The sequence below is a fragment of the Laetiporus sulphureus genome (genome assembly GCF_001632365.1).
Source record: "Laetiporus sulphureus 93-53 unplaced genomic scaffold LAESUscaffold_85, whole genome shotgun sequence".
Taxonomy (NCBI): Eukaryota; Fungi; Basidiomycota; class Agaricomycetes; order Polyporales; family Laetiporaceae; genus Laetiporus; species Laetiporus sulphureus.
Genome location: NW_024468594.1, coordinates 39,874 through 57,643, shown reverse-complemented (window position 1 = coordinate 57,643; position 17,770 = coordinate 39,874). Strand labels below are relative to the sequence as shown.

Genomic DNA, 17,770 nt, shown 5'->3' with positions numbered 1-17,770 from the left:
CCACCCATACGCCACCGTACGCCACCCCTGTGATGTGTCGCAGCAAGCAAGTCCTATTGAGAATGTTCACCGCCTGTGCAGACCGCGGTATTGCCCAACGGCGAAGTCATCAAAATGTGTCGAAGAGCGCACAAGTCAGCGGCTGGCTTTGGCCTGACAAAACTGTTCATCGGCGCCGAAGGCACACTGGCGTCGTGACCGAGGGCGAGGCTTTCAATGCAGGTCATCATATGACTCGCTGAGCCCCCACGTCCCTCTTCCAGCCACACTACACTTGGCACCTCTGCTGCCAACCAAGGTTGCCATGGTGCAATTCCCTGACATGGAGCATGCCGTCAGCACTGTACAAGAAATACTGAACAGTGCTAACGGACCGCACATCCATATGTGAAATCTCAACATCCATTATTGTTCACTGAGCTTCACGACACCACAGAATGCATCGAATTGCTCGATGACAACAGTACGCATCTCCTACATGCACCACTTCTAGCAGCATTTCTCTAATCCCTTCACAGTGATGGGTGGAATCAATTCCACCGGTGAGATCTCCCGAAAGCTCCCCATCAGTGACATGCTCTTCTTCAAGATCCAGGGTGACAAGGAGGGAATTAGCATCACCGCCGCCACTGTGCAGCAGACGTGTGCAGGCATGGGAGCACACGCTTTAAGTTTGCGCAGACGGATGAGGAGGTCGCCAAGCTGTGGGAGAGCCGCAAGTACGCGCTCATCAGCACGATCGGGAGCATGCTCGGCTCGTGCTGCTAGACGATGGATGTGTGGTGCATGCTATCTGGGTTTTTGGTCATATGCGTTGGATGGGCTGACTGACGAGGAGAGGTAGCGTGCCACCGTCGCAGTTGCCACAGCTCGTTTCGACTATTTTCGGCCATGTCAGTGATGGTAGGTGCTCTCAGCTCTTGGTACATGCCACTGTTCTCATTGTGCTTCTTGCAGGCAACTTCCATGCACTGATTCTGTTCATGGACGACAAGGAGCTCCAGAAGGTGAGCGAAGCCATGCACTGATTGGTCCTCCGCACGATTCGGCTGGATGGAAGCTGTGAGCGTTTGGTGTTTCCTTTTGATGCCACGCATCGAAGTTAACAGCGACAATGCAGGTACCGGTGAGCATGGTGTCGGCATCGGTAAGAAGGAGTATTTGGTAGCTGAGCTTGGAGAGAATACTATTGAGTTGATGAAGACGATCAAGCGGGCCATCGATCCGCTGAATGTCATGAATCCAAGCAAGGCAAGCACAGAGGGCTTGTATGGAAAGTGCCGTGGCTCACTCGATCCTCCCGCAGCTGTATCTCGACCCGGTGGACGAGAAGCACAAGTAGACAATTACAATTGTAATGTAGGATCGCTGACTTCATCCAACGCCTTGGTGCTGGCACGCAGTGGGCCCTTAACATATAGGACAGCATTACGCAGTGATCTGCAGAATTGAAGCGCTGATCGTGACATTGAATGGGTGATAACTACAGTATGGGGTGATTCATACCAAGCATGGCAGCATCACCGACCCTGTCACAACAGAATAACAAAGTTGTTTCTTTTCCCCGGTCGTAAAACTTTCTTGCTCTCATATAGTGCTGGATCGGTCATGTGTGACATGACGGGCGTCATGCGCAGGAGCCAATACACCATCTTGCCACCCTCTTTCCACCATGTCTTTATCGTGGAGAGCCCAATGATCTGTAGGAGGGCTGTGAAGTGCTCTGGCATGAGCCTGTAGTGCGAGTTGAGGATGCATGGAAGTGGTAGCTTGTCGGAGGAGGGGAAGGGTGAATGATTGTGTGATGCAGGTCGTACGTGGATAGACTTATGGCGATGAACAGGAGGCCATCTGACACAGCATCGTGTGAGCTAGTCACAGCATCTTGCCTGTGTCACCAAGTTCAGTACTTGCCCTTCAGCATCTGAGGGAAATGCATATGTACCTCGATCTTTTGCATCCGGGACAAAATTCAGGATGAGGCTGAGGCTGATGATGTCCCACTTCTCGCAGTGCTCTGCTTCGCTCATGAGCAGAAAATCTTGCTCGGCGATAGCTGGGTGGTTAGATCGGAGGTCTATTGATGTGTTGTGGATCCATGCAGTGCACGATGCATAGTTGTTGGGTTTGAGAGCACCAACTTTGAGTAGCCTGTAACGCTGTGCATGAGCGCTCTCATCGTTCGAGGGCAAAACCAGCTCAGATATACCTCAACATTGTATGCTCCTTCAGGCTTGCACTGGCCACTCCCCGTTCTTTCAGCCACCCCATCAAAACCTTTTCGCTGCCGCCTAGCCTTTTCACAAAATCATTCACCTGATGGGAAACATTGCATTATTCAATTCCATTCTTACACCTTTTTTGCAAAAATGAATCAGTACTTTCTTCATTGTGAGAAAAAATGGAAAGATCATTGAATGCCAAAAAGGTACTATTTTCATACCTTTTCTCATATTTTATGCATATATGAGTTTCATTTGCGGGAGTCGAACCCGGGCATGATGGGCACTCCCAGGGCTTGAACCTGGGTGGGGTACTACTAGCAAGCATTGCTTGCTGTTTTACCAAAGTGTCCTGTTAATCTTTTTCTTCGTATTTCATAGTCATTATGTCTGTTGGCTGTATGAGCACCTGATCACCTTGCACCATATCTTGGCTACTCATTTATGTTGTAGGGGCTGTGTCTTTTTGGTCCTATCAAATGTTTAATGCAATCAGAAAATGCAAGGGGCTAGCTAGCCCCATCATTTCCAGCATCACAGGGCCAGAGGAACTCTTCCCTGATGCTCTGACCACTGGCACCCACAGCTCAATTTCTCATTCTTTGGCAAACCTCCCGTGGCATTCAGCATCTTTCGTCTTCTCCTATGTCTGGAGTCTCTGGTGTTCTCTTCTCCATCCATCCTGCCTGCACTGAATGGAAAGACCTACTCCACTTGTGATGCTAGGCTTCTCAGAACTGCCCAGTTCTGTGACTTTTTCGGTGTTCCTGAGTCTACACCATGCAAGCTGACGTACACACAGAACTGGCTGTGTGGTCCTCGCCATGGATGGCTTTGCACGAAAGGGAACATGTTCGTGAAGCAGGTCAATCAAAGGCTTAAGGTGCGTGCTCGCTATTTGTCTCTCGGTGCGCTCGTCTAATGTCCTGCTCAGTGGTACCACCATGCCCATGCGAAAGACATGCCCCTTTGCACCATCACCCCATCGCTGGTCTCATTCAGACCATGCTCTACACTCACCGTTTCTTCCCCTATCATGTTTACAATCTTCTCGGAGGCATCGAAGAGGACGGTACGTGCTCGCTGCTCTGTCACGTGCCCCCATGCTTAATCTGACATGTATCTCCAGGTTCAGGTGCAGTTTATACCTTCAATCCCGTAGGCTCATATGAACATGAAGCATGTCGAGCCACGGGTGCTGCGCAGTCCCTGGTCCAGCCATTCCTAGATAACCAGGCATATGTACCTTCTTGTGGAGAACCGGAGATGTCCCTCCCCTGGGTGAAATATACTCAACAGTCTCACGTTCGCTAATAACGTACAATATATGTGCAGATCTATCATAAGAATCAGCTCGCTGCTCCCGGGACAACACATCCCGCACATCTTCTGCTACTGGACGTCCCTTCCATCGTGATCGACTCGTTCACGAGTGCGACAGAGCGATATATCGAGGTCGGTGGCGGCCTCGAGATGTATGTCGTCCTCGCCAATGGCCGCAGTGCACAAGGGCTTGCAAGCATTAATGGCTTGGCGAAAATCACAACAAAGGCAGAGGGCGACCGGATGTTCGTTATACGGGAGTTGAAGAAGGACTAGTCGGCATGTCTATTGTAGACTATCATCCAACTATGCTGTATACTTTCGCTGACTAAATGGCAGTCGCTTTTGTTTGCTTCGCACTCATCTCTGATTCATTGCATGCATGATTTACGATTCATAGAATAACCAGGCTCATCACTGCAGGCTGGTGTGTATCAATAGATGTGTGCAATCTGCATACAGCTATTACAGTACTTGTATGGATGCCAAAGGTGTGATGCCCCTGTGATGCCAAAGATGTGATGCTGAACTCAATGGCACTGACCTAAGCACATGGATATTGACTGCAGCTGAACAATCCAAATTTCATTTCGAAGATACGTACATTGCTTCACCAAAATACGTACTAGGTACAGAAGAATGCAGTATGTGCAGCTGAGCTCCCAAACACGTGCTAATACAGTCCCAAGCCTATGACAGAATGCTCTCCCGACAGTCAGGTTCCCATAACATCGACGATATACCCTGCCAGCGCCCTCAATCCTCGAAACGCCTCAGCATGTCTTCTGGAAGGTAAACATTGTGTTTGATTCTATCAAACGCTTGCAATTGCCTGTCGCGGTGAACCAAGCTGAGGCATCCTCGCTGCCCATATTCAACAACCAATTCCTGAACAGTCTCTAAGATGTGACACAACTTCTTGAACCCATTCTGGGCACTTATATCAAAGTGTTTCATCTCTGCATCATCAACCGTGCATTTGGTGATCGTCTCGAACTCTCCACGGTTATGCACTGCAAGGTAGTGGTTGCAGATTTGGGACAGGTATAACTGTGGATATGCATCACGCCAATCATACTTCTCGGCATTCTTTCACGACTGAGTGCTCATCTCGATTAGAGAGCTCTGCAGCACCTCTGATCCAGTGCGAATCACGTCAAGCTCAGCGGTGGATGCAGCGCCGTCTACCATCAAGTCGCACGTCACAGTTGCTACGTTCAGGCCAGATAACATATCGGAAAGTGAGCCGATATTGGAAGAAGATGAAACGACTCCGGGCGAGGGCAAGGCTGCGATGAAGGCATTAACCTCAAAGCGGACAACTAGTGTAAGACCATCAAGATCCTGCGCAAAAATCAGCATAATTTCATCTTGATACAATTTGTATACTGACATATTTGATGATGCGATGGTGACTAGTGCCTCGCTCGCATCCTTTGACCTTATCCGTGCTCGCCCGCTCGAAACTGAAGCCATATGTCATCCGCTGCAAGTGGCCCATGTGTTTCTCCCAGCGATTCAACAGAACGGTCCTGGTTCTGGCCAGTTGTGTGTCAATCCTGAACTCCTTGGCAGAGCCATCTGTGTCATTGATTCAATGGAGAAACTTACGGAGGCCATTGTGGTCAGTGACAAAGTTGACTGATCTCCAATCGATGCTGTCTCCCTTCCTTCCATCATTATATCCACTGCATGAAACAGAGGATACAACGTGGATGATGGCATGCGATATCCGTTCTGATCGACGAACTTGATGCCACTGTCTGGCTGAACTCGGTACGGAAAAGATCTGTCCTGCCACTGTGCTGGAGACCCTAAGTGCGTTGATTGTTGGTGTACGGTATGAGCGAGCAATGTGATGTCTGAATAGCACTGACCGGGAACGAGTATCGTCAGCTTTGTCTCATTAGTCCAGTTGTACGAGCCCAGATATTTGAGCTGCTTGATGACAATGTCCTTGCCCGACGAGTCTGTCGGCTTTGACAGGGTCTTGATCGGCTTTCTTTCCAGTCCGTCGTCGAGCTCTCTGTCAGGCAGAAGGCCACTTGTTGCAATGGTAGTTGGACGAGGGCAACCTTCACCTCCAATATAACCTCTGCAATCATGATGATAACTGGCGTAGTATATATTGTCCTGAGAAGTATAGAATCAAGGAGGTGGGTGGGAGTGGGTGAGGGTGTGGTTAGACAGATGCAGACTGTCCTCGTGTGGCAGATGCAACCGAATGCACGTAGTGATGTGCCGGGCTCAGCCTCAAGCCGTAAGCTGGGCCGAGCTGAGCCGGGCCTGGGGGGGCGGTCCAGAATGAGGAATGAGAGGTGGGCCAAATGCTTGCTTACTAAGCAGGTGGGCGAAGAAGAGGCACGCTTACCTGACATATGCGCTACATTTCTTCCCACCCACCACGTCCTCGCTACCAGCTCACACAGTAGTTCCTTTTAGTTGTTCTCATAGTTTTTTTTTTTTTAGCTATAGCTTACCCCAACACCAGTTGTTTGAAAACAGCTATGACTCACAGCCACAGAGTGTGCTCGGAAAATCCACCCAAGGCCTAGCGAGGGACTCAGACGAACTTGAGAACCACAGCGAATCCTCATGGACCACTTGGGCAGGTGCCTCTGCGGAGGCCATAGAGCTCAAAAACGAAGTGCGGGCTGCTCGAAACGCAACCAAAGCAAGTAGACGTGACCTTGGTGAGGAGACTGTCCTGGATGACAAGTTATTCCTGGACCTTGCGGGCAATGAAATTCTGTCTGGCGTGGCGAAGCCCACAGACCTTTCTGTGGACCCTACTAATCCTTTGGCTAGTGCTGCTCAATTCGCAGGAGTTGTCAGCGGCATGTCACCGACCTCAAGAGCCACCTTCATGAATGCATTCCAGGTGCTCATCGGGGGCACATACACCCACTCCAGAGGCTGTACCCATGAAGCAGGAGGCGAAATCTGTCAGAGAAACACATTTACTCCACTGCTCACGAGCGCTCATCAGACCTTTTCCAGGAGAGTGGCCACGAGATTCCTTCTGCTATCATTAAGCTCGCATTGGCACAGTTTTATATCCCTCTCACACTCCTGACATCAGACACCATATGCAAGATGCATCTCGACCCCATGGCTATAAAAACGTGAAAGGTGTCTACCAATGATGGGCATGTGGACCTCCTCAACTTAAGTGCTTGGCCGGAAGAGGAGTCGCTTCCAGCAGAGTGTTTCACAGAAGCTTGGCGCAACATGCTGAAGGTATATAAGTGGGTGTCTGACGAGGCTGTCATCGCGCGATTTCAGTCTCACTTTGACTACCTCATGGCCTTGCCAAACTTCGCAAAGAACTACAAAGCCAGTTGAGGTTCGACTGTGAGGCACATCACATGTACACAAATGTTCCAGCTCCTTTTCCCCTAGATATGGCAATGTACCGCAGCCGTCTTAGCGAAATAAAGATGGAGGTCGCACAGGAGCAATTCGATTCAAACTCGACGCTGTCACACTCTTCTTCTTCTAGTCGATTCTACCTGTATTTTCATGGCGAGGTGCATGACTGTGCTGGTGATGAGCGTTCATGCTCAGATGATGATCATCCTCACACCAGTGTCGAGTGCTCCCAATCCTTTTGAGATGGCAGATGGCCCTCATCCTCTGAGTCGACCTGCCTTATTTGTGCGAGGACTGGTTACTGAGCTTTTGCATGCTCACATACATCCCTGCAAGACAATCGGAAGACCATCTGCATATTCGTTGACCGAAAGCTGCTCATCAATTTCAGTTGTCAGGAACTCTGCATCCTCTGGAACCTTACTGGAGTCTGTACCTGTTGCTGTCCCTTCGAAATCTCACACTGCTGGTACTTCTGTGGGTCTGCCGACCACCACGCAGGATCCGCCACTTGTGTCAATGCATGATAGGATCATAACACCTTACAATGCAAACACCTTTGAGGCCCTCTTGTGGCATCACTCCCTTCTTGATCCTTCACTACCTCACAAGATTCATTATGGCTTTCCTATCAGTGACTTCAAGCCTCTCCATTGTTCCTTCACTCCTGCCAATCACAGTTCTGCTTTACAACACCCTGCCATTGTCAACACATACATCCAAGAGGAGCTCGATGCTGGCCAGTTTTTGGGCCCATTTTCACAGTCTGAGGTCGAGGCACACCTCAGCTCCTTTTTTCGCTCCTCTCCTCTCACTGTCATCAAGAAGGCTGGGTCCACAGGAAAGTTTTGCATTGTGCGAAATTTGTCCTATAAGGATGACTCCGGCATGTTCGTTAATGATCAAATCGATTCTGGTGAATTTCAAACTAGCTGAGGCACTGCTGCCCAGGTTGCTGAAATCGTGAGTCTTTTCTTTTCTTTCTCCTTGTGCCAGAGTGTGTTCCTGGGTTGCTTGCAAATTTGTGTGCTGTCTGTTGTAGCACTTTTGTCAGAGCGTCATCTCCATACTGTTCGTCGGGGCATTTTCCCCACACTATTCGTCGGAGTGTCTTCCCCTGTCATTGTAAACACATATGCATATGCTCTGTGTCCATTGGCCCATGTGCAGCATTGTCGTCGGAGCATCTCCCCACATTGCCACTTATATCTATCTCACTGGGCGGGACTTGTTTTTGGGCCTATGCGTATTTTGTTCTTGTGCCATCGCAGGTTGCGACTACACCAGTGGATATGCAGGCGGCAACCTTAGACATCCAGGCAGCTTTCCGCGTGTCTCCAGTGTGGCCTCCACACAAACCTTTCATTGTGGTGATGCATGATGGTGGATTTTATATCGATTATTGCCTGCCTTTTGGCATCTCGTCAGCTACTAGCATTCAGGGTGAATCTGCAAACACCATCATCGATATTCTGGCCAGCGAAGGTGTCGGTCCCACAAGGAAGTGGGTCGATGACTTCGTGAACTTTCATTTCCTGTCTGGGGGTGGGTGGGTACATGGCATGGCGTCTTATTGCTGTACACCTATGCCTATGGGCTGAATATGGTCCTGAATATTATGACTTCCCTCAGTGTTCCGTGGCACACTGGAGACAAGCTACATGACTATGCCTTCATTTTTGTGTACTCAGGCTTTTCTTGGGATCTACCTGAACACTCCATTTGTCTCCTCGAGGTAAAGCAAATAAAATATCTGACAAAACTTCACGCTTTCCTTGCAGGTGCTGAGCATGGCCACATCACCCTGTGAGATGTGATGAGCATAAATGGTACCTTGTCGCATATCACTTTTGTCTTCCCGCATGAATGTGCTTACCTGCTGGGTCTCTGCACCTTTATCTCATCATTCTCAGCCACTTCACCACATGGTACCTGCTGAAATCTGTCCTTTCTGACCTTCATTGTTGGTTGGTTAGCTTGACAACTCTGTCCCCACCTCGAATCCTACATCCCAGGGGTGAGCCCCAGGATCTCAACATTCAGGTAGATGCATCGACTAAATGGGGTATCGGCCTTGTCATGGGGTAAGGCTGGTTGGCTTGGTGTTGGATTCTCAGCTGGAAGAGCGACAGCCATGATATCACTGGGGCAGAAATGATCATGCTCGAGTTCACGGTTTGCTTGACAGGTGCTCTCGGTCACCGAGATGCATCTTTTGTGATCTGAGGTGACAATATGGGTGTGATCGATGCTTACAAGCATGGACACAGTCAGAATCATCATACTAACGATTCCATCTGGTGCATCAACATCATCACCATGGCTTCAAATCTAGTCTTCTGCCCTGTCTATGTCAACACCGAAGACAATCTTGCTGACCCAGTCTCTTATGGTGCACTAGGCACCTGGTTGTCTCATCTGCCTCAATCATTTGAGCTTCCAGTGGAGCTTCAAGCGTACTTGACTTATGTCTAGTACGCCTTCACATACAGTGCCTGCATGTGTAGGTGCGATGATGACATGAGGCTCGAAAATGAGCCAGGATCTGTGCATTAGCACTGCTGATTATGAGGACAAAGGAGAAGAGATGGAGCCTTTATTGAGTTGTGCAGCCCTCAGCTGCTCTTCCAAAAGGGTTTACCAGCACAGAACATTTTGGTGCATATCAACGCGTGAATATTCAACACAAGGTATGCATTGTTTTCATTTGGTATGAATGGCTGATCGCAATGCTATTGCAGATAGGGTACATTACATGTGATAATGTCACAAATAATGACACCATGATGTCATATTTTGCATGGCATTTGCAGGCAGCGACAGGAAAGCCATTTGACCATAAGAGCCAATATATTTGGTGAGTCAAAATGTCAGATAATATGAGTGTCACGTTGATATGCTCAACCGCATCCTGGCCATGAGCAGCGCTCCTAACCAAAACCCTACTGGTGGAAGGTGAACCGGGGCTCTGTCCGTTTGCAATCCCTTTGAGCTACGGTCACAGAAAACTTTGGATGATAATGCAGTGACGGGCAGCTGTGAGTCATTTGGCTGTGTTGCTTAAAACGGAGTCAGATTGATCAATGGTTCTAGATCGGTGAGTGTCGGACTCAACTGTGTAGACGCCTCCAACCAGGAAACAGTCAAAAGCTGAAATGCAGGGGTGTGTGGGTGTAGAATGTAACTGGCGACTTCTGTACTTGTGAACTGTGGTGGCTGAAGGTCTGAGCTGTGGCACGAGGACCTGCTATATCTGAAAAGCATTGGTCAAGCGCTGACAACGAACCCCTAACAGCCTCTGAACTGGGTGAAGTGCCGATGATGAAGCCCTAAGCGCTTCTGACTGGAACGAGCACCGACGATGAACTCCTGGGCACTAGCAAGGCTACGGGATCTGATGGAGATGGAATCCTGGTTTGAAACTTGTGACTGGTGGCCTGCGAGCAAAATGCGATGGCATGAGATATGAGAATGTGATAATGTGGCTTATCTGGCTGAAACCTGAGTCGAGCTAGAGGCCACTGCTGAGAGTGCTGCCTCTCTCAGTGTCGAGAATCCCAGAGACATAGAACGTGATCGCAATAGATGTAGACGTAGTCAGGCACGACGCCCTAGCATAGACAAGACGAGAACTGAGCACTGCTGCGTGGGGAACTCCATCAAAAACTCTCCTGTTATTCCTATGTACAGTGTAGATTATATAGTGGATCAGAAATGAGCCAGCTGAGTCACTGAAATGCATTTCCGATCATACATTATGTTTCTGATCCATTGAAACCTGTCGCAAAGCTCGTTTCTGCCCCTCTCCATATCATACAGTCAGGGAACTGGAAGTCCAGCCCTGTCAGGGTCCATTGGTCTGCTACCCTATCTTCCATTCAGTTAGCACACTTGTTCATTTCTGAGTTGCCTAACTGGTCGTGTTCTGCTCTCACGCTGCCTCTTGTAATCGGCTATGCTTTTTCGTGGCTCGCTCATCATTTCTGTGCCTCATGTTTACCTTCTGACCCCTTTACATGGTTCCGTGTTCCCAGGCTGTCAGTAAAGTCTTCTTTGCCCACTCTGAACTGCTCCGGCTTGATGTTTGTCTTTTCAGATCGCGGTGACTCGCTATCCAATTGTGCGACAGTCGGACGCAGTTTCTGGCATTTTCCGATTGCAGAATATCTTGGTGCGTATCACCTCCCCTGTTCTGAGATCTGGACTGTCCTCAGTCCATCAGGCTTGTGTACTTTAGATAGCATGACCTCACTGTCGGTTTTCAGTCTTTCACCGCTATGTCCCACACTGATAGTGTCTTCAGCCTTGCAGCTCGCACTCGTGGTGTCTACCCCATTGACAGTGCTTGCATTTTGCTACTGCAGTGCCTCGATAATCTCGTGTTTGCATCACCCACTCCTGATGCTCATGCGTTGATCTGGCAGGGCTGGGCCACTTCATTTTCCACATACGAGGTGAGTATTTTGTGTTGCGATCTGCCTTCTGACGGTTAACACTGCGACCTTCCAGTTACGCATGACCTGCGACTATCCGGACCACGCCAAGAGTTTGCTGTGTGAGGTCAATTCAGTGCACGACTGGCTCATGCTGAATGCGAGCCCCAACTTCGATTGGATTCCAGCCATGGTTCCTTCCACCCTGAGAGGTTATTTCGAGGCTGTTAGCACCGCTGACCCGATTCGTTCATCTGCTGCGATGGCTGAGATCATGCGAGAGATCATCGAGGCTGCAGACTGTGGCAATTTTGACAAGTTTCCTGAAGGTCGTGACCTTACTGATGATCGCTTTCTAATGGCATTCACGGCAAACGACGTTTTCGTGGATTGGTGCGACTGTACATTTCTTGGGCAGACCATCCCGATTGGCTGCTGGTGGATAGACTATGATAGCCGACACATTCCTTCTTCTTCCACCATGTCTCATGCTATGGCGGAGATTCTTCAGGATGTGGTCAAGCATGAATCTGAAGTTGCTGCAGTGACTCTGCGAGTTCAGTCACGTTCGGCGTCCGTTGTGAGTACGGTGTCGTCTGCGGTCACCACCAAGTCTTCTGAGTCAAATATGCTGCACGAGTACTATGCCACCATCCACACCCTCCCAAAGCATGTGAAGATCATGTTCTTGAGCTTCAGAAAGCCATGGCCGCATACCAAGGTACGTTCATTCACTTTTCACCGCCTGCGCATCACTTATGTTTCTGCCACCAGTGCTCTAAGTGCTTGATGGATGATGACTGCATGATTATGCCTTCTGAGCATGGTGGGCAGGCTTGCATTTGCTGTTGAGTGTCGCACCTCAAGTGCTCATTTGTCCAATCTCCCTTCAGTATGCCTTCTTTTTCTTGATCGAAAATGCTGCCATCCTGACTCCACTCCTTTTGTACTCGCAGGTGCCAAATCGCTTGTCGATACTGAGCAGATTCTTAGCGAGATTCATGGACTGGACGTTCCCAGTGCTCTGCTTGTCGAGATCTATACGCACGAGCGTGCGTGACTGGTAGTGGAGGCGACTCGCATTAGCGAGCGTCTCCAGTTCTTGAAGTCCTTTTTGACTGCAAATGGGAAAGCCACGTAGTCTAGACCCATCTCGATTTGTCCTTCGTGTACTCCACTTGCTCATGTACAATAGTCCAACTGTGTTCATTTCTGACGCTGTACTGTGAATCCATTGTTTTAAGTGGCTTCGATTGGAGTTGGCTCACATTTTGGTCCCACAACAGAAGTCCTGCCCAAGTCACTTGAACTGGCTTTCTGAGAAAGCTGACTGGCTCTACCATGTGGTAGAGGATGATACCGTGAGGTTTTAATGACATGTTCACGTGTCCGAGCTTGGCCAGTTCAATTTTTCTGCAATGGCACCTAACTCGCCTCTCCCTCTACCTCGATCTCTCAGCTCCTCGCTGGGTGATCCCGCTACCCCATCATTCTCTCAACGTCCTGTGACTTTGGTCACTTCTCCATGCAAGGTATGCTTGTCTTTTCAGACCCTTTGGCTTTTTGCAGTGCTAATTTCTCTCCTTGACACCTAGGTGATGGACGCAAAGGACACCGTCATGGGCGTCGTGTATTCTGCTTAGGAGGCATTGTGCGAGGCAGAGCCTCTCGATCCAGCCATGGGTTTTGAATTCCTTATACATGAGTTCCTTTCTGCTCTTGTAAGTGAATGCTCCATTGCACTCGTCACTGGCTAACTCGCTCCCTTCGCTAGCATGATCTTCGCACTTTCTTGGACTCGGTGTCACAAACGTGCTACACCCAGTTTTGCCAAAAGGTCCAAGTGCATCTTGACTCCTTTGTCCAATCATCATGGCTGTCGTGGTGCGAGGAATTGATCTCGCCCAAGTGGGCTGCTGCCTTCTCGATGACCATGGTACATGCATCGGACTGTGGTCCCATCTCTGCCATCTAATGCGACCCTTGGACTCTCTCTAGGAACTGAGCCCTCCTCCGGTGACTGAAGCTTCCGTGCATACTCCTTTCGATACTGGGAAGGTCGTGGCCTCCAACTCTCTGACCACTTCCACCGGTGCCGACAACTCCCTTCTAGCTGCCTTTCTGGCACCTTCCTCCGTGGTAGCTGCTCCTGTTGTGGCTGTGGCTGCTCAAGGTGTTCCCATTCCAAAGTTTGAGTTCCAGGCTCGTGCAGCCAACCCGGTTGCTATCGACCCTCCTTCCGACTCCGATACTGTGGCCATGGAGGTCGACATTCCACTTGCTACCGTGGTCGCCCAACCCCCTTCTGTATCAGTCTCTGAGATCATCGAGCTCTCCAGCAATGATGAGGATGACAGTGACAGTGATGAGGTCGAGTTCATTGGTGGCACGATTCCCAACTTGTCTCCAGTGCATTCGAAGAAGGGCAAGGGTCGCGGTCGCAAGTCCATCAAAGCTTCCAGAATGACTACGACCTCAGAGGACCAGTATGTGCGCATGCCTGTGCACACCTTTCGTGATCGCTCCCTCCCCCCAGAGTATCTTCTGGCTTGGCAGAAGCCATCTATTGCTTGCTTGGTAAGTGCTTGCCTTTCTCACCCTTTTCCATCGCTAACTCCTTTTTCCAGTGTCGCTATTGCCTTCTTTCCGACAAGGTGTCTCGTACTTGCATGCTAAGCAAGTTCCATCCTAAATGCCACAAATGTCACTGCGACCACAAGGCTTGCAAGTGGTGGATGTGCGATACGGTCCCTGACATTGATGATGCTGACAGATGGCTTTCACTAAAGAAGCTGTACTGTTAGAAGGACTGGCCCCTGCCCAAGATGCTGGATGCTTCTGTGATTGCGAAGGCTTCCAGTCACCAGGGTGACTATGACGAGCAGATGTGTGATGTGAACACTGCTGGCAGCAATTACACTGCAGAGCTCGAGCTTCCGCTGGACACACCGATTGATGAATATGAGACTGCGATTGCTCTGACCCCATGCCTTTGTAGGCCTCCCTCCTTTCTCGTTTCGTTCCTGGCTAACTGACCTCCCTCCAGGTCTGGCCCATACCTTACCCGAGATGCCTGAGCCTGATGTTGAGTCTGACACTGAAGGTGCACCTGAGGTTGTGACCGTCAAGCAAGAGAAGGACACCGCCAGGCCTTCTCGTTGTAAGCTGGCAATTCCTCCGCCGCTGCGTGGTATGTTCCTTTCTGCATTGTTACTTCCTTGCTAATGGTTTCTTTAGGTCATTTCGACAGGCCTCCCAAGTGTCCTCGCTTTGACGACTCTGACCTGGATGACATCATGACACAGCACTTCCATGCTGGCACCATCGTTGTCCTGTCGATCAAGGTCCTCAAGCTGCACTCATTGAAAGGCAAAGCTCATGCAAAGGGTTCCTCCAAGAACGTGGCCATGAAGTCAGAACTGACTCGCACTTTGCCAGCCACCATCGAGCCTTCTGTGGCCAGTACACAACTCGAGCAGATGATTGAGCTCTCACAGCAGCTTCTCATGGAGAATTGCGCCTTGAGGGCTCACAAGTCATCATATCATCGGTGCGCTGGGCTTGGGCTGGGGTGATGCAAAGTGGGCTGTCTGCATAGTCTTTCATATCTCTGTCGTGATCTCTCCTCCTCTGCGTGCATGGAGCAAATGTATTAGTTAGCCTGCTTGAATAAACCATGTGTTGAAAAACCTTGCGCGAGTTTTCCCGAGTGAATCATTAAGTGAGATGTCGCAAAATATGATAGTCTTGTCCACGTTTTTGAGTCTCCTGAGTCCATAGCTGAGTCCGTGCCTATATACAATTGAAGAATTAGTTCGAATCCCTATGCTTGTTTATTCTGACTCGTTTGTGTCGTACTGGTCTTGCTGTCCTTCATCTTCATCTCCTGACTCCTCGTCTTCTTGTCCTTCATCTGGTTCCTCTTCTTCTTGGTCGTCCGACTGGAGCATCTCCTTCAATCTGGTTTCTGATGCGTCCAACATTTCTTCTGCGATCATGATCTTCTTTCTTGCTGTGAATGGTATCACCCTAAATGCTGCAATCAGCCAATCCAATACTGCTCCATCCAACTCGCAGAGCATGTATGCTCCTCCCCGATTGCAAAACAGCACAATATACAGCCTAATATAGCACGATCTCATTTTCCGATTGAGTGCTTTCTCGATCTGCGTATGCCGAACCAAGACTAGGTCTCCGCACTTAAAGTCAAAATCCTTGATCGCATTCTTGTGGACTTGCTTGAATTGTCTGGCTGCTTCTCTTCTGGCTTCGTAGACTGCATTATGAATTCTTGTGACCTGTTCACGGTGCTTCTGTAATGCTTCAGCTCGACTCGAAATTAGGTCGATTGTTGTCACCATTCTGACTGGGGCTGGAATCAAATACGTTGCTTCAACAATATCAAGCGATAGGACTGGATGGGTGCCTGTGACTGCAAAATAGGGTGAGCAACCCATTCATCTCCTAACCGTTACTCTTTCCGACCAGAAAACGAAATGTGCGACTTGACTCCATTTGTGCTCCTCTCCATTGGCAGCCTTGAATAGACCTTGCCGAATGTCGAAATGTGGTCGCTCAACGATTCCATTCACTCGTGAGTTGTAGCCACTTATCCGGATGTGCTTGATGTGATATTTCTTCTCCAGATAGGCTGCTGCTTTTACAAATGGTGCACCATTGTCAGTTATGATTTCTGATAAGGCCCCCCAGCGACAGAGTATATCCTCGAAAATCTAATCGTCAAGGATCTTCGCAGTTTCTGCTCGAAGCATACGGAACTCAGGATAGTGGGTGAGCGAACACCAACCCTGCACAATGTACTTGAATCTGTTTGAGGGCGGCATATGCATTGTGTCGATATATATCTTCGCAAATATCGGGGCTGGAATCGCAACAGTCGGTGAAATGAGAATCTGGCAAATCTGTCGCTTCTGACATATTACACAAGTCTTTACGAACCAAGCGATGTTGGCTGTGACGTCCGGCCACCAAAAGCGTTTGCGAATCAATGATCGAGTCAGAAAAATGCCTCGATGCCCAAGTTCGTCATGTGCACCAGCAAGGACTCACAGTCAGTTTCGTGGTAATATGACTAGCTTGTGTGATCCTTGTCCATCCTTCCTCCAGAGACGTCCATCTCGCTTGAAGAAGTGAACCGCATACTTGAGCATCTGATCGTATTCCTTGTCCGAGTAATTCTCCAGTCGCTGCAACGTTTCTAGCCAGTCAGTAATTAGAACGATGAGATGGTCATTCCATCTGGCTCATGCAGATTGTGGAACGTCCTTGTAGCTGACCACCTTCAGTTCCTGAGTATCTCGCATGGATTCTGATTCGTCATCACTTTGAGTCAGAAGCACAAAACCTGATTGCGTGGCTGGCTCCTCCCCCATTCTGAAAATCAACCATCCTCGGTCGACAGCAGATTACTTGAAAGCTGTGCTCGGGAAAGTACTTGGTGCATAAAGCCATTCATGTGATCCACCCAGTCATCGAAGTTGGTGTCCTTGATCAGCTCTGGTGACGGGTCACCTGGCTGTCTCAGTCAGCATGATAATCCATCTGGACCATGCATGACTCCTGGGATGTGGACTAGCCAGAAATGGTACATGAGGATCATGATGACCCAATGGTTGATGCTTGCACTCGGAGCGATGTCTGGGTTCTGCAATATGCCCTTAATGTACTTGGCATCCACTTCGACTATTAGGTTGCGAATGTCGATTAGATAGACCTTGAGTGCTCGCAAAGCGCGATATAGCCCGTAGAGCTTGAGCTTTGGTTGCAAAAACCTTTTCTCATGATCGTTGAGCGTGATGGACCCAAATTGATTGAAAAACCGCTTTTTCGAACCGTCAGTCGTGCCTTGGCACAACTGATATCCAACTGCGATCGGAGACATGTTCACTGCAAGAATAACTGGTGCTGACAAGTCATAATCAATCGCTCTCAAAGCTGGCGACTCCAATAATGCCTGCTTTAGGTCTTCCATCACTTTGAGCTGTGCCTCGCCGAATTCGAACAGAAGTCCTTTTCGAGTAAGCCACACGAGCGAGTGGGCTCGCTTTGCGAAGTCTTTGATGAAGATCCTCACAACTCCGATCATGCCTAGGAATGCTCGAACTTCCGATAGGTCCTTGCATGGGCCCCAATTTCTGACTGTCCACACTTGCGATTCATCTGGCAATCATCCAATCGGTGTACACCTTTCTGGTTTTCCTGTCTTGCTACTTCAGCGATTAGACACCACTCTTCACTGCAGACATGATGGCATTTGCAACTATGGCATATGCTGAGTTAGTCTTTTGCCTTTATAAGTGATATTTGCAACAGTGGCATTTTGTATCTCATTTTATGAAAATGCAACAGGATATTCAGTGATCACAGATTAGTTACGAACTTTTTAAGATATGCAAGCAT

The 17,770-nt window shown here is 49.2% G+C and overlaps 8 protein-coding genes across 8 annotated transcripts; 6 read left to right on the top strand and 2 right to left on the bottom strand.

Moving 5' to 3' along the window:
• Positions 1–520: 520 nt before the first annotated feature.
• Positions 521–1,342, top strand: LAESUDRAFT_764732 (uncharacterized protein; the record flags this gene model as incomplete). The annotated part of the gene is made up of 5 exons (XM_040913496.1): positions 521–631; positions 682–719; positions 845–903; positions 958–1,007; positions 1,307–1,342. The coding sequence occupies 5 exons, from the start codon at positions 521–523 to the stop codon at positions 1,340–1,342; spliced, it is 294 nt and encodes a 97-aa protein (XP_040758051.1).
• Positions 1,343–1,532: 190 nt separating this feature from the next.
• On the bottom strand, positions 1,533–2,298 carry LAESUDRAFT_666425 (uncharacterized protein; the record flags this gene model as incomplete). The annotated part of the gene is made up of 3 exons (XM_040905252.1): positions 1,533–1,769; positions 1,899–2,151; positions 2,210–2,298. Coding segments are annotated over 3 exons (579 nt in total), but the record flags the coding sequence as incomplete, so codon positions are not given.
• A 774-nt stretch (positions 2,299–3,072) lies between these two features.
• Positions 3,073–3,821, top strand: LAESUDRAFT_718228 (uncharacterized protein; the record flags this gene model as incomplete). The annotated part of the gene is made up of 4 exons (XM_040907410.1): positions 3,073–3,105; positions 3,225–3,294; positions 3,352–3,503; positions 3,558–3,821. 4 exons carry the CDS (start codon positions 3,073–3,075, stop codon positions 3,819–3,821), a joined length of 519 nt encoding a protein of 172 aa, XP_040758049.1.
• Positions 3,822–4,301: 480 nt separating this feature from the next.
• LAESUDRAFT_739677 (uncharacterized protein) lies at positions 4,302–6,176 on the bottom strand (the record flags this gene model as incomplete). Its single annotated transcript, XM_040911026.1, has 7 exons — positions 4,302–4,634; positions 4,680–4,889; positions 4,939–5,126; positions 5,157–5,211; positions 5,235–5,359; positions 5,423–5,620; positions 6,062–6,176. The coding sequence occupies 7 exons, from the start codon at positions 6,174–6,176 to the stop codon at positions 4,302–4,304; spliced, it is 1,224 nt and encodes a 407-aa protein (XP_040758048.1).
• Positions 6,177–9,146: 2,970 nt separating this feature from the next.
• On the top strand, positions 9,147–9,392 carry LAESUDRAFT_666426 (uncharacterized protein; the record flags this gene model as incomplete). Its single annotated transcript, XM_040905253.1, has 1 exon — positions 9,147–9,392. A coding segment is annotated over one exon (246 nt), but the record flags the coding sequence as incomplete, so codon positions are not given.
• Positions 9,393–11,194: 1,802 nt separating this feature from the next.
• LAESUDRAFT_764729 (uncharacterized protein) lies at positions 11,195–12,410 on the top strand (the record flags this gene model as incomplete). Its single annotated transcript, XM_040913495.1, has 4 exons — positions 11,195–11,371; positions 11,427–12,071; positions 12,125–12,176; positions 12,307–12,410. The coding sequence occupies 4 exons, from the start codon at positions 11,195–11,197 to the stop codon at positions 12,408–12,410; spliced, it is 978 nt and encodes a 325-aa protein (XP_040758046.1).
• A 358-nt stretch (positions 12,411–12,768) lies between these two features.
• LAESUDRAFT_764728 (uncharacterized protein) lies at positions 12,769–12,993 on the top strand (the record flags this gene model as incomplete). The annotated part of the gene is made up of 2 exons (XM_040913494.1): positions 12,769–12,882; positions 12,946–12,993. 2 exons carry the CDS (start codon positions 12,769–12,771, stop codon positions 12,991–12,993), a joined length of 162 nt encoding a protein of 53 aa, XP_040758045.1.
• A 36-nt stretch (positions 12,994–13,029) lies between these two features.
• On the top strand, positions 13,030–14,925 carry LAESUDRAFT_764727 (uncharacterized protein; the record flags this gene model as incomplete). The annotated part of the gene is made up of 6 exons (XM_040913493.1): positions 13,030–13,071; positions 13,125–13,286; positions 13,349–13,927; positions 14,155–14,344; positions 14,397–14,540; positions 14,588–14,925. 6 exons carry the CDS (start codon positions 13,030–13,032, stop codon positions 14,923–14,925), a joined length of 1,455 nt encoding a protein of 484 aa, XP_040758044.1.
• Between the last annotated feature and the right edge of the window lie 2,845 nt (positions 14,926–17,770).